The sequence below is a fragment of the Meles meles genome, chromosome 5, assembly GCF_922984935.1.
Source record: "Meles meles chromosome 5, mMelMel3.1 paternal haplotype, whole genome shotgun sequence".
NCBI classification, from domain to species: Eukaryota; Metazoa; Chordata; class Mammalia; order Carnivora; family Mustelidae; genus Meles; species Meles meles.
The window spans coordinates 106,389,427-106,403,011 of NC_060070.1; the positions used below are offsets into that span (position 1 = coordinate 106,389,427).

The 13,585-nt window shown below is 36.6% G+C and overlaps 1 protein-coding gene across 1 annotated transcript in view; it reads right to left on the reverse strand.

The window, feature by feature from the left end:
* The window catches only part of KHDRBS2 (KH RNA binding domain containing, signal transduction associated 2), a 635,142-nt gene that overhangs the window by 40,596 nt on the left and 580,961 nt on the right, over positions 1-13,585 (reverse strand). The window contains exons 9-10 of the mRNA XM_046004099.1: positions 7,465-7,638; positions 5,471-5,531 (exon numbers count right to left, since the gene is read on the reverse strand). Of these exons, the coding sequence (XP_045860055.1) occupies positions 7,541-7,638 (98 nt within the window). The 3' untranslated portion in view covers positions 5,471-5,531; positions 7,465-7,540. The remainder of the gene's footprint in view (positions 1-5,470; positions 5,532-7,464; positions 7,639-13,585) is intronic.

Below are 13,585 nucleotides of genomic sequence, written 5' to 3' on the forward strand. Positions count from 1 at the left end.
TTTTTTTAAATAAAAGCAGAGAAGCTGCCTGTTGTTAAGGTATCCAGTGGTATTTGAATCAGACAGTTTCCTCTCCTGGTTTCTCAATTCGTCTGACAATAAAGTATAAGAGACTGAGATGTGAAACAGCATATCAAGTAGAATGACCCTTTTCTCCCACTGTAAATGATCTTTCTAGTACCAATTAATAAATTCTTTGTAAAGAGACTAGGAAATTCATCTTTGTGCTGAATATGGAAGACTGGTGCCTGATTGTCAACAAGAACTGTGATTTTACTGTTAACTCAGGTATTTTAGTAGGAAACTAGAATGTCCAGATAAATGCTACACATGATAGTGGTATCAGGAAATACTTCTTTTTATAAAATAGTTAACATTGAGTGATACCTTCACTTGTGTTCTTAACACATGACCGTGTAGTGAAGAACTACAAAAAGATATTTCTGATTTGAAACTGACTCTCAGGGGTGCCTGGGTGGCTCAGCGGGTTAAGCCGGTGCCTTCGGCTTAGGTCATGATCCCAGGGTCCTGGGATCAAGTCCTGCGTCAGGCTCCTTGCTCAGTGGGGAGCCTGCTTCTCTCTCTGCCTCTCCCTGCCACTCTGCCTGCTTGTGCTCTCTCGTGCTCTCTCTCTCTCCCTGACAAATAAATAAATAAAATCTTAAAAAAAAAACTGACTCTCAGTATTTAAAGCTGAGTTCTAATTTACAGATTGAAGAATAAAAGCCTGAAATTGCTTTCTTGCTTATTTAATCATGTGAGTGTTTTTTTTTAAATGTCAAAATGGAATTTAGATTATCAGTGAATTCATTTGTTCTACAAAAGACAATAGTCATGCTTTACAACAAATGTGGGATACTTTTCATCTGCATTTTTCTACGATGGAATCAGAACTTTTGAAAGAATGACAAATTTGAGCAAAGATCAAAATAAAGATGTAATTCAAGTTAAAATATTTTGTCATAATCTTATTTAGTCAATATTCATCATGTTGCTAAAGAACAGAAATTATATTAAAGGTATCTGAGATTTTAGAATCTCTTTTCAGTTAAATTCATTCAAAGTTGGGGATTACCATAATTTTGGAAAATGTGTGGGTTATCAAACTTTGTTTTAAATATTGGCTTTCCTATGTATTAGTAGTGTGACATTAAACCTCTGGGCTTCAACCTCCTGTTCTATAAAATAGGGTTAGGCATTACAGATGTTTCCTGTAAGTTTTTTGTTTGTTTGTTTGTTTGTTTGTTTTTTTAATGTGACAATAACAGTACCTTGCCTGGAAGGTATGCTCAGAAAATACATGGCCCAATATTATTGTTGTTACTATTAATACTCTAACCGCACACTAAACATGAATAAATTTTATAAATTATACAATTGGATATTTTCAGTTGTGTACTACAGAACATTTCGGAATAAAAAATTAAACCTTCCTATGGAACCTGCAAGAGTGGTGAGTGGATGGAGTTTTCCACTAACAGGTGGTCTCTTGCTACTGAAACTGATACTTGATACTCAGCCAACTCAGATTACTGATCACCATTCTTTATTCCCTTAAAAAAATAAACAGATCTGGAGCGCCTGGGTGGCTCAGCGGGTTAAAGCCTCTGCTTTCAGCTCAGGTCATGATCCCAGCGTCCTGGGATTGAGCCCCGCATTGGGCTCTCTGCTCAGCGGGGAGCCTGCTCCCCCCACCCCCGTCTGCCTCTCTGCCTACTTGTGATCGCTCTCTGTCAAATAAATAAATAAAATCTTAAAAAAAAATCAACAGATCTAAAAACTTCTATATGATGTTAACCAAGAGATGTAGAGATAGTGGGAAGTCTGTATGGTTAAAGGGTTACATTTTTAAGAGACATTTGTGGTTTTTCAGAATACCAGACTATTTGTTTTTAAGTGAAGAAATAAAGGCACAAGATTAATGTCTTAATGATACAGCTTGGGAAAAAACTATTTCTCTTAGTTCCCTTTACTATGTTATTTTGTGTCATATTTACTTAAAAACTATTAGTGCTTCAGTTGTTACTAAGTTAAATGGCTTCAATTCCATTAATATACTGAAAGTGAAAAGACATAAATGTTACAAATAACACCTAAAAGCACTATTTGGTCTCTTAGATGGATGGCATCAGATTGATTCTGATTTAATCATACTTGAGTATAGTAAAACTTTTTATTGAACAAATAGCAGGCACAAAGACTTTCTTACATATTAATGCTATGAGTACTATTCAAAATACTTAGTTTGGTGTCCAGACCAGCTGCCTTTCGTATTTTGGTGAACAACAGTTCCCAGTTGTCACAGAATCATCAGTGTACCAAGAATTACCGCATTATCTGAATAAATGCGTAGAACATACACCGGAATAACTTCAAGCTGCAGTTGCATGGAATGCACTGTAATGTATGATCCTTAATTTGCCATGCAAGTTTGTATGACTTGCAGAAGTGAATGTGCCACTTGAGGATGTTTGCAGATCAGTGGATCTAGCCTCCTGGCTGCCGTCTTTGGGAGCCAGCATTTCAGGACTCGTGAGAGCAGACATGATGTCATGAAGCGAGGATGCTGGGACCCGGCGTCATTGTCTGATATGGACAAGAGAAGAAGGCACCCTTTGATTGGGCGAATGAATGTCTGTTAGCTAGGGCCGCTCTGAACAGTCTGCGTTTTATCAAAGGTTTCTACTGAAAGGCCAGTAACTTAGGGAAACTCTCATTCCCCATTGCCAGAGAAACCTACTGTATTCACTTCTGACTATCTTGAGAGTCAAACAAAGTTATGCAACAAATGGCTGCAGTGTATGTTTAATTATATTTTTCTATACCTCAGCTTCATTTCAATCCAGACTGCCAGTTGGAGAAAAACAATCTCAGCTGAATATGGATTAATTTTGGTCAGGAGTTGCTCTGTCAACTCAGAGATCGATTTTTGCCCCATCTCTTTTTCCCGGAGTTGGATTTAAGTTTTGGGGCTTGGGGTGGGGGGAGGTGCAGCTGATCTTGTCACCTTCCCTGTCATATCTACGCTGCATGCACATCTGGGTCAGTGCTGGTCCATGATGACCCACTGCACCCTCCCATTCTTCCTGCGGAGGCAGTGGTGTGTGTGGCTATCCCTGCCACACCTGCCTCACTCTTGCCAGCATGGAGAAACGTTCTATAGAAGTGTTCTCCTACAGGCTAGCACCTGGTATACACTGGCGTGGGGGAACTCTGTGAAGCCTGATGCCCCCCTAGGCTCTACCTTAGATAACCGTCCCTTCTGTGTTCCAAACCTACCTGAAGCTTTTGTCGGATAATTGATACATAATATACAGAACCCATTTTCTAGGCCATACTAATATCTTAAACTAATATCTTAGATATTGCTGCCTTTTGAGCTTTCTTCTCAATTTGGACAGTATTTATCTTGTAGAATATATATGGAAGAAAGTGGATGAGTCATTGACTGGTTGATTGTTTGGAGACTTTTAAATCTACTGTTAACACATAAGTTTATGTCCTGGTTAAAGCCTACTTAAAATCCAAGCTTTAAAACTCAAAATCCCCTTTCTCATAAACCAATATTTTTGAGCTTAAAAACTCTTCACTTTTTATCTCAGTAGCCAAGAATGTTCTGTTCGCTTGCTCAGCACTGGTGCTTTTGCTGTGATAGCCCCGCCCTGAGTTAATGCATTCAAAGGTGTAGTCTGAACGGTGAGAAAGCCACAGGTGATAAAACAACAGCAACAATGAAATAGTTTCAGCGGACACAAAAACATACTGATTAATATATCAAAATAGTAACAAACAGTGACTGGTTTCTCTTTCATTGCTTTACAAGATCAAGCTTATTTGAAAAAGGCTCAAAGGAGAATAATAAACAGGACATCTGGGTTAGAGATTCTTTCTCCCCTTGGTTTATAAAAACAGTAACATTTTTAAAGAGTCAAATCAGATGTGCGATGTTACTGATAAATAAAATTCTGAACCGTATTCTCCGTAACTTTTTTTTTTTTTTAAGATTTTATTTATTTATTTGACAGAGATCACAAGTAGGGAGAGAAGCAGGCAGAGAGAGAGAGAGGAGGAAGCAGGCTCCCGGCCAAGCAGAGAGCCCGATGCGGGGCTCGATCCCAGGACCCTGGGATCATGACCTGAGCGAAAGGCAGAGGCTTTAACCCTCTGAGACACCCAGGCGCCCCTCTCCGTAACTTTTGACTTTGATTCTGTGGCTTCACAAAGGGACTTGATTAGTTGAAGCTCATACAGCTTTAGATAGTTATTTTAACAGTTCGAATTTTAGAAAAGTTCTCCCAGATGAAGTTTGTAATTATAAGATTGACTAAATGTGTGGATTGCCATGGTTCTCTGGGATACTTGCCTTAGCTCTGTTTACTTCAAACCTAAAGTGCCTTCCTTTTATTTTTCACATAAAGTCTGAACAATTTAACATAGCACTCAAGGACAACCACTTGACTTGACCATTCCTGTCCAGGCTTGGCTTTTCACTCTGTGTCTTCAGGAAGCTGCACCACAGGGCCCACTGATCTGCTTTCCTCTCAAATACTTCTGGAACTTTTTGGACTCCGTGAAGTGACACAACCTATTCCCTTCACTAGGTGGCACTCTCTTCCTCATCTGGTGCTAGGACCTCTCCAGGCTCTCTCATTACTGTTCTTCGAGGGCTACTTGAAGGCTACGTGGTATTACAGATAACTGCGTAGTAACTGTGTCCAGAAGAAGAAATTTGGGGGTTCAGCCGTATTTCAAATGTCATGGCAAAACCACTGAAACTCTCTGAGCTTCAGGTCAGTCTGTGGACTTCATAACTGCCCTTGCATTGTTTTCAGTCTGAAGTTTACTGGCTCAAGTTTTCTACTCCTTGTGTACAGAAATCAAGTCTCAGTTTTCAGTAGTGCTTTGAATTCAGTGAATATTTGCTGAATCAAATAGAATGGCAGATGAGAAACAAGAAGTTTATCACTAAGTCTGGTGGCATAACTGGGGGAAATAATGGTAAGTTTAGGGTTTTTTTTTTTTTGAGTAAATAAATGTTAATGTTAATATCTCATTGACAAAGGGTAGGTGAGCAGTTAGTTATGGGCTTCCCTTTTCCCCTTCCTCCATCTCTGCCAACAATTGTGATTTCTTTCCCTAAAACTGCAGAGTAGAAGTTTGAATACTTTTCTTTTGTACTACTAGGGAAAGGTAATATATAGTAATCCGTAGCAAAGAAAAAAGGCTGAAGATTAACCAGGAATTCACGTTTCATTTGATAAGCTTCTGAATAAGCTCAGAAAGCCCCACCAGATAAACACCAAGTTCGTCACTTTATTTCAAAGAAGATAAAAAATACCTCCGGTTCCTTGACAACAGTCTAAAGCTTTGCCGTGTTTCAGGAAGTGGCATTTGGTGTTTTAGGGCACTGCCACAGCTGTATGTGGGTAAACAGATTATCTTTCTTGGAGGGGATGAAAAATAAGCTTACCTCTATCCTTGTTAGCACACCACATCTGCTATTCACTTATGTGCTCTTTGCTTGTGGATACCTGAAATAGTGAGAAAGAATAAAAAAAGAAAATTAAATATAACTCGACAGCATTTTTGCAAGGCAGACATTTACAATTTTAATTGATGACAGACACACACTTCATAAAACTATTAGCATGCAACTCCAGCTGCAAAAACTGAACAGCAGTATGCCTAAGCTGGTTAGCAGCAAAAAAGTAAACCAATCACATCGACAAAAGCCACCATAAACAAAAAAACTGTATTTAAAAGATTAACAGTTTTGGCATTCATCCCTACCATCAAGTCTTTCGCTTTCTTTTTCCATCAAAATTTAGCTTACGTTTGATGTTAACAAGAGTTGCATTACTATTATTGTTAATTTTAGTTCTGTTTATTGCCTTGAGGGTTATATATTGTAAAATAATTTTGGTGCCTCTAGTTAATGTTAATTAGTTGTTTTAATAACCTATAGACCTATTTGTTATGTTTTTGTAGGTTTACTTTTTTAACTATCAGGAACTTAATAACTGAGAATATTTAACATTACTGTTGCATAGGCAAAATTACAGAGTCACTATTAGTGTTACCTGTTTAACGTTTAGTCATCCTTTGAGTCCTGCGACATATTTCCTTAATAATCATCAGCCATCAAGTCTGATAGTCTCAAAAGAAATATCAGCCCTCTAAATTGCCTTCAAGGGCGGTGATATTTAGCACTGAAAATTACAAATAAAGTTTTTGAGGTTGAATAGCAACAACTGGCCAGTGACACTGATGATTTGTTTGTCAAAACAAATTGTTATAAACTACGCAAATGAAGTCCACGCACTCCTTTGAGTGAAAACAATAAAGTGAATCTACGCAATGCTTACATGTTGGATGGGATATTTAATGTGCGGGGAAACTCAAAGGTTGAAGAACTAGGCATTTAGACAGTGGTAAGTGGTAATCTTACCTCTTTATACTCCATTACTCTTTCTCACGAGAGACATGCTAATGCAAACAAGTCAATCAGAATTTGTGTTTAGCAAGATAAAGCTTAGAGGATAGTTTAAAATCCATTTATTATTCTAAATCCATTTTTTTCCATTAACATGTTATACATTAGTGTTTACTAACCATGATTCATGTAACAGTTTAGTTTGTTAACTTTTAAATTATTTAACAACCATAAGTTATTAATACATTTTTTAAGTATTACACAAATATCTTAAAACAAGCTTGGGTTCATTTTTGTAATTTTTAAATAGAAAACATTTTAGGCATCTCTTGAAGAAGAAATAAAGCAGGCATTTAAAGCTAGAAAACAAGTAATTCCAAATTTAGTTTTTACAAAAGTTTTCAGCTTTATTGACAAATTATGGCAAACATATTTGACAAATTGTGGTTTCCTATTTAGAGTAGCTTACACATGGAACTTTATGTGTGTTTTTTTTTCTTTTTTAACAAATACAGGTTAAAACACTGAACAAATTCAGTTAGCTACATACATACAGTAGCTGCTTGTTTTCAACTCCATTAAAACAGCATTTAAAATTAAATTTACAAACTTAATATCGAACATCTTCATCTAACTAACAGATATTAAAAGACAGGTTAAAACATCTTATCTACAACTTTATTATCAGCTAGTTCAAAAATCATATTACAGTCTTTTAGCAACCCTAAACAAAGTTTTTGCTAGATGATTGAGACTCAAAATCTGTTAACAGATTCATGCTCTTTCTTAAAAAAAAAAAAAGAAAGAAAAAAGAAAAAAGAAAAAAAAAGTTTACACACAACAATGAAAAACAACCAAGAGAATATCATCCTACTGAATGGTTTATAGACAATGCTTGCCAATGTCTTTTTTAGTCCGTTTTGTAAAATAATACTAGTGTCACACCAACAGTATAGGGGGAAATACAAGAAATATATGGGAGAAATCATGAGCAGTTATCCCTAGAATAGAAAAAAAAAAAGGACTATTACTTGTCTTGTTGCTGTTTATGTGGAGACCACAGGCTATGAATTGTCTTTGAGGTGAGGTCACGGGTGAGAAGGACCTTCAATATCTACCATAGGGGTGCTCCCTGTATCCCCCTCTGGCTGACCTTGGCGGTGGTGCCTTCAGGCTGGAGCGGGTTGTGGCCCATTCTTCTGGTGCTATGAACAAAAGAAAGACAGTAACATTCACGTGGCTTCACAATTACCAAAAACAGTCATTTAAGACATAAGAGTTGACCAAGGAAAATAGAATAAAAGATCTCAACGCTGATGGCTAAAGTATTACTACCTTTTCCACATGGTGAGATCATCAAAAAAGTATATATTTTGAAATGCAGCCACGTGGAATTAAACTTGTGGGGCATTCTTCAAAGAAGAGAAAGTTAAAGTCCCTGGATAACTCTACATTTATTATGTGTAAAATCTTTGTGCCACAGAAGAGAAAGAGGGTATCAGTGTAAACCGCTCCTCATTTTATCCTTTATACAGAGTTCTAAAATAATCCAGTGGTTCCTAGTCTTTGGGTAACTTGAGAATCACCTGGAAATCTTAATACAAAACAAAACCAAAAATGACTAATGCCTGTTCTCCGTCTCCCATACCGAATGAGACCTGGGACTTGCTATTTTCCAGTGCTCCCCTAGATGGTTCGTAAGTGGGACAGGGTGAGGTCCTTGTGCTAAAGTATCTTAGACAAAGTTAGTACGAGATAGACAGGATATGGAACAGAGTAAATTTAAGCAGTAAAATCAACAAAAGAGTATGCTTATGTCAGTTTTTACAAATACCTTGAAAATAAAGAGGTATTTGTACATTAAGAAAATTCATTCACCTATTAATCAGATTTCCAGTAACCTGAATGTTCTAGAACCTAGCCAAAACAAACAAAACAACAACAACAACAAAAAAAAAAACCCCAACCAAACAAACAAAAAAACATACACAAGAAACAAGCCAACAAGCTTTTGAGTGTTGTGGAAAATAGCCTTTATTAAGTTTATGACCCCAGAAAAGGAATGTAGCCATCCTTGAAAGGGCCAGGGACTTAATATGGGGTTTATGGTGGTTTCTTATGTAATTCCTGAAGCTAAGTTGTTTCGGTCTTCCAATCCAAATTCAGTTTTCATTTGAGAGCAGATTTCATTCATGGAACTATGGTGAGAGGAAGTACGGACATAGAAAAAGAGATTGGTAGAAAGAAACGCACTGACACCAATAGCCGATATAAAGGATAGTGATGGTAATGGACATAAAACTGGAAAGAAACTGCAGACTGAGGCCAATTGATGTAGATAGGGCATGTGTCCCTGGAGAGTTCAAGTGCCCCTAAGAATATTTTGTACATAGTTCAGGAAGATTAAGGAAAAACAATAATTAAAATGTATGCTGCACTCACTATGCTATACATAAGGCAGAGGATAGTGATGTACAATATAGAAAAATACTAAAAGCCCATCAGATAGGAAAAAAATGCATTTAAATGTTTTTGGGGAGGATAGTCTTCATCAGAACTTCTTTATTATTATTATCTGATAATAAGTGAAAATTTTCTCTCTCCTACTTAAGGTACATGCTTAAGTTTATTTCAATATTTGATAGGACATAAAATAGAAATGAAAACTTAAATAAAAATAAGAAATACTGCCTTTTCTCAGAATACTGATCGACTTAGATCAGGGGCTGGTAAACTATGGCCAGTGAGCCACACTGGCAAGCTGTCTGTTTTTTAAAATAAAGTTTTAGGAAATGCAGGCATGCTTATTTATCTGCACATTGTCTATGGTTGTTTTCACTCTATAAAGGCAGAGTTGAGTAATTGTGACAGAGACCATACTGTCTGCAAAGCCCAAAATATATAGTCTGGGCTTTTACAGAAAAGATTTACAGACCCCTGCTCTAGATCGATCTTGCTGTCCTTTTTGGTTGGAGATTGTGGACGTTGGGCTTTCTGATGTGATCTCTGAAGAATGGGAATTTACCCCTAAGCTGTTAGAATTTCTTACCAGACAGATCGTGGAAAAGAATTCTTTGTATTTACTTGATTGAAATTAAATAGAACTTTTTAAAAAAATGTACTGGAAGGGAAAATGGTTCTGCTTGCAAAACTAGCAAATGCCTTCTCAGCCTTATATGATAAGAATTTTACACTTTGAGTATGAGTGATCAGGAATATGCCAATCTCCTTATCTTCTGGTGGTAAAATCTACCCCATTTTATTCATGTTTTTAACAAAAGGAATGTAGTATTTTTTGCTTTATTCTGTTCTATTAAAACATTCAAAACTTTCCCATTCTGAAGGAATATCATGTAGTCATCCGCTTTGTGTAAGTGCCCAAGCTAAAATTGGAGTGTGAGTTTCTGTGGACAATAACCGTTAAAGGTTTGAGAATCAGGTCATCCTCCCTAAGGCAAGTGTTGAGACACCTGGTTTCTATGGGATTTAGAAATTGGGATAATAGAAGTTTCAAGTTTTCCCAGGGAATGGAAGTCTTGTATCCTTTCTCAGAAGCTTAATGTTCTCGGTGGTTTCTGCAAAATAGTGCAACAACATGAACGGAATGACAGCAGGAGTTGCCACAGCTACCCCAGTTTCATCAGAAGTTTTAAACTGGGGGGTACTCGAGTGGCTCAGTTGGTTAAGTGGGTGCCTTTGGCTCATGTCGTGATCGTGGGGTCCTGAGTCGGGCCCCATGTCAGGCTCCCTCCTCAGTGGGGAGTCTGGTTCTCCCTCTCCCTCTGTGTGCTCTTTCTCTCTCAAATAAATAAATAAATAAATCTTAAATCAATCAATCAGTTAATCTTAGAAAGGAGGGACAAGACACTTAAAAAAAAGAATTTTTAAAATGGCATAATCTTGGGGACTTGCCCCGGAACACATTGTTTGATAAGAACCCACTGATTTAGCTTTACTAGGCTTTATCTAAAGCTCCAGGATAGCTAATTTATGGGCTAAAATCTTTCATTTCCTAACTTTTGGCTAGCATTAAAATGGTGACGGTCACTATTCTCGGCTGTATTCTCAGTGCCTGGAAAAAATGCAGTGCCTAGAAAAGGTTGAACACAAAGTATGCATGAATAAAGGAGGAAGGAAGGAAGAAAGGAAGGAAGGAAGGAACTGTGAGACAAAGAGCTTCTAATAACAACCTTAAAAACAGTAATATTTGAGCTAAGACATTTGACATTAATTTTAGAAGCTTTATAACTAGAAAAATTATATATTTTAAAGTCAGACTTCTTACTCAAGAGGTTAGTTAGCTAAATAACAAAAGTATTTCACAACTGGATTTCATAAAACAATCATAGTGGAATCCAATTACAAAAAAGTACAAAAGCAAGTCTCATTGCACAAAAATGTGCTCTTATAATTCTCTGTATGTAAATTCATACTGTGTTCTTTCTTCCTTGCTGAAGGCTAGAAATGGGAAATACTGTTTGTCTGTAACTGTAACCAGAAGGGCTGCCAAAATGAATTCCTACCCAGGTGATAATTGTAGATTTTTCTAAGATTCCTTACCATTAACAGAGGAATCAAGAATTTATTTCACTTAATTCATATTAAGTGAAATTAAGTGAATTAATTCATATTTCACTTAATTCATATTCTCAATAATAATAGTGAATTGAGATCAGGAAAGGTATTACTTCTTTTTTTGCCAAATTTTTCTTGGTCTATATTTTTTCTAATATCAGAATGTTTACATTCTGATACATACATAGTCACATGTTTACAATTACCACATGATAATACAAGCCAGCTTCTTTCACTGAAGTTGTTTTCTTTGGATCTAGACTGGAGAGTACTGACTCAATGGAAGTTTTTCCTTCATCATCTTCTAGTGTCATTGAGCCTCACTTATATGGTCAGCCAGTCCCCTCAGTGCCTGTCATTGGATTTCTCCACCATGGTATTAGAAATAGAAGTGATTCTTAGAAATCCAAAGAAGTTCTAATGTAAGTCCATCGAAGAACCTAGCACATGGGAACAACTTATGCATAGGAAGAGACAAATCATTATCAGGTCCTTATGATGGGAATTCCCTAAAATTTGAAGTATAAAGCCCCCAGAATAGACTAGGAAATTGCCTGTCTTCTTTGAGCTCTATTCTTCAGCAGATAAGATGAATTTAAAATATTTTAGGGAGAGACATCTCAGTCAGTTAAGCAACCGACTCTCGATTCTGGCTCAGGTCATGGTCTCTAGATTGTGAGATCGAGCCCTGCATTGTGCTCCACACTGGGTGTGGAGCCTGCTTGATTCTCTCTTTCCCTCTCCTTCTGTACCCCTGCCTTACTCACTCTCTCTAAAAAGATAAAATAAATAAAATAAAATTAGATAACATAAAATAGAGTAATATATTTTAGGGATTCATACAAATTTTGGAGTCCCTGACAGTGGTTTCTATTCCCATGGTGTGGTATAGGATGTCATTTCAAAAATCATTACAGACAATGAAATTTAGAAGTAATCTTTCTTCGTCTTCTTGGAAAATAATAAAGGATGTAAGATGCTCTCAGTATCAGGACTAGTGTCGTATGAGAAGCACCAGCTAGACTATGGATGTGAAATAGCAAATTAGACAACAAATTATCCCACAGAGAATGTGCAAAATAACTGCCAAGTTGAAATTACTGGAACGGTTTACAAAATTGGGGATCCAGAAATAGAAAATGAGGATATGAGAAATAGCTTCAGTGATTTGATCAAATTCCCACCATTTCTAGGTTTCCCAATTCAGATTTTAATGTACCATTTGGTATATGAAACAAGGAGGAAGGAGGAAAATAAAGCATTCATTAAATTTTTTTTCCCTTTACTACACAACTCCTATATGCTAGTCATTGTACTAAGCCCTGAGTATGAGGATACTAAGGGATTTTTAGAGATCACAGGACAAAACTACTATGAAATTGCATAGATTACACACATTTATAATTGACATTTGAAGAAAATGCTGGGGAAAGCCTAGAGGAGGGAAGTACTAATTTCTATCATTCAACAGAACTTGGATTGAGCTCTAATATCTAATCATCTGAAGGAAGTAATTTTCTGAGCAAATATACAGTGTAACTAAAAATTCAGGTACCGTTTAACCTATTTAAGAGAACTCACTTTCTTTGAAGACTTTCTTATGTTAATTATTTTGTACCACCCAGGCTTGTTAAACTGGATTCCAAGATCTATAAGAAGAGAGCCCTTTGGTGACAGATACACAGGAAGAACACTACAAATATTTGTAAGCTACATATACGTAGATGATGTTACTAACTAAAAGGAATCTTGAAATCAGTTCTGAGAAATAAGTACAACAGAATTCTTATTCAGAAACACATTGTTTGCAATTAGATTATAGTTTCATGCATTTGAACTATATTAATATTTCTTTTTAAAAACATTACTTCACCTTTAGTTTTTGTTTTTTTTTTTACTTAGACTGACTTTGTTCCCAGTTCAGTCAAGTTTACAGAATTCCATAGAGTGTATCTCCATTACATGCTAATAGGCGTCACTGTGGAACATCTTACTTTGATGAAAGCTTGTAAATTACCCAGGTAACTCTTCTTGGTGCATTCGATGTTATTCTAGTGACTTCAAAAGCTTCTGTATCTCATGTACTCTGCTTTCAGTGCAATCAGATGTATTAAGTAGTAGGCATTTTTCAGTGTGCTCCTCCTCCTGCCCTGGAACCAGCTACTTTGTGGGGGAGGCATTCAGAGTGGGGGAGAAAAATCTGGATGATATTTAAAGTTGCAGAACTGTGTTCTCTGTTTCTTCCAGAGATACTATAAACATCAGGGTTCTTGGTGGGGAAATTGAAAAATAGGAACAAGGCACAAATCTGGGACACATCAGCATTATTTAAATACATGCAAAGTAAACTTTCAGTGTTTTATCTTTCCAGAAGTAGGTTTAGAATGCCACCTTCCGAGTACATTCATTTTAGGAATCAGTTCAGAAAGGATATAGGATGTCATGGAGATTATTGAGGGCACAGCTCTTATGTCCAATTTGCAAGACCTACACAGCCAGTTGTTTATATATCTGGGATCTGAAAAAGAATCTAAAAAATTGTTTTTTTAATTTACCACAACAAAAAGGGAGAACGCA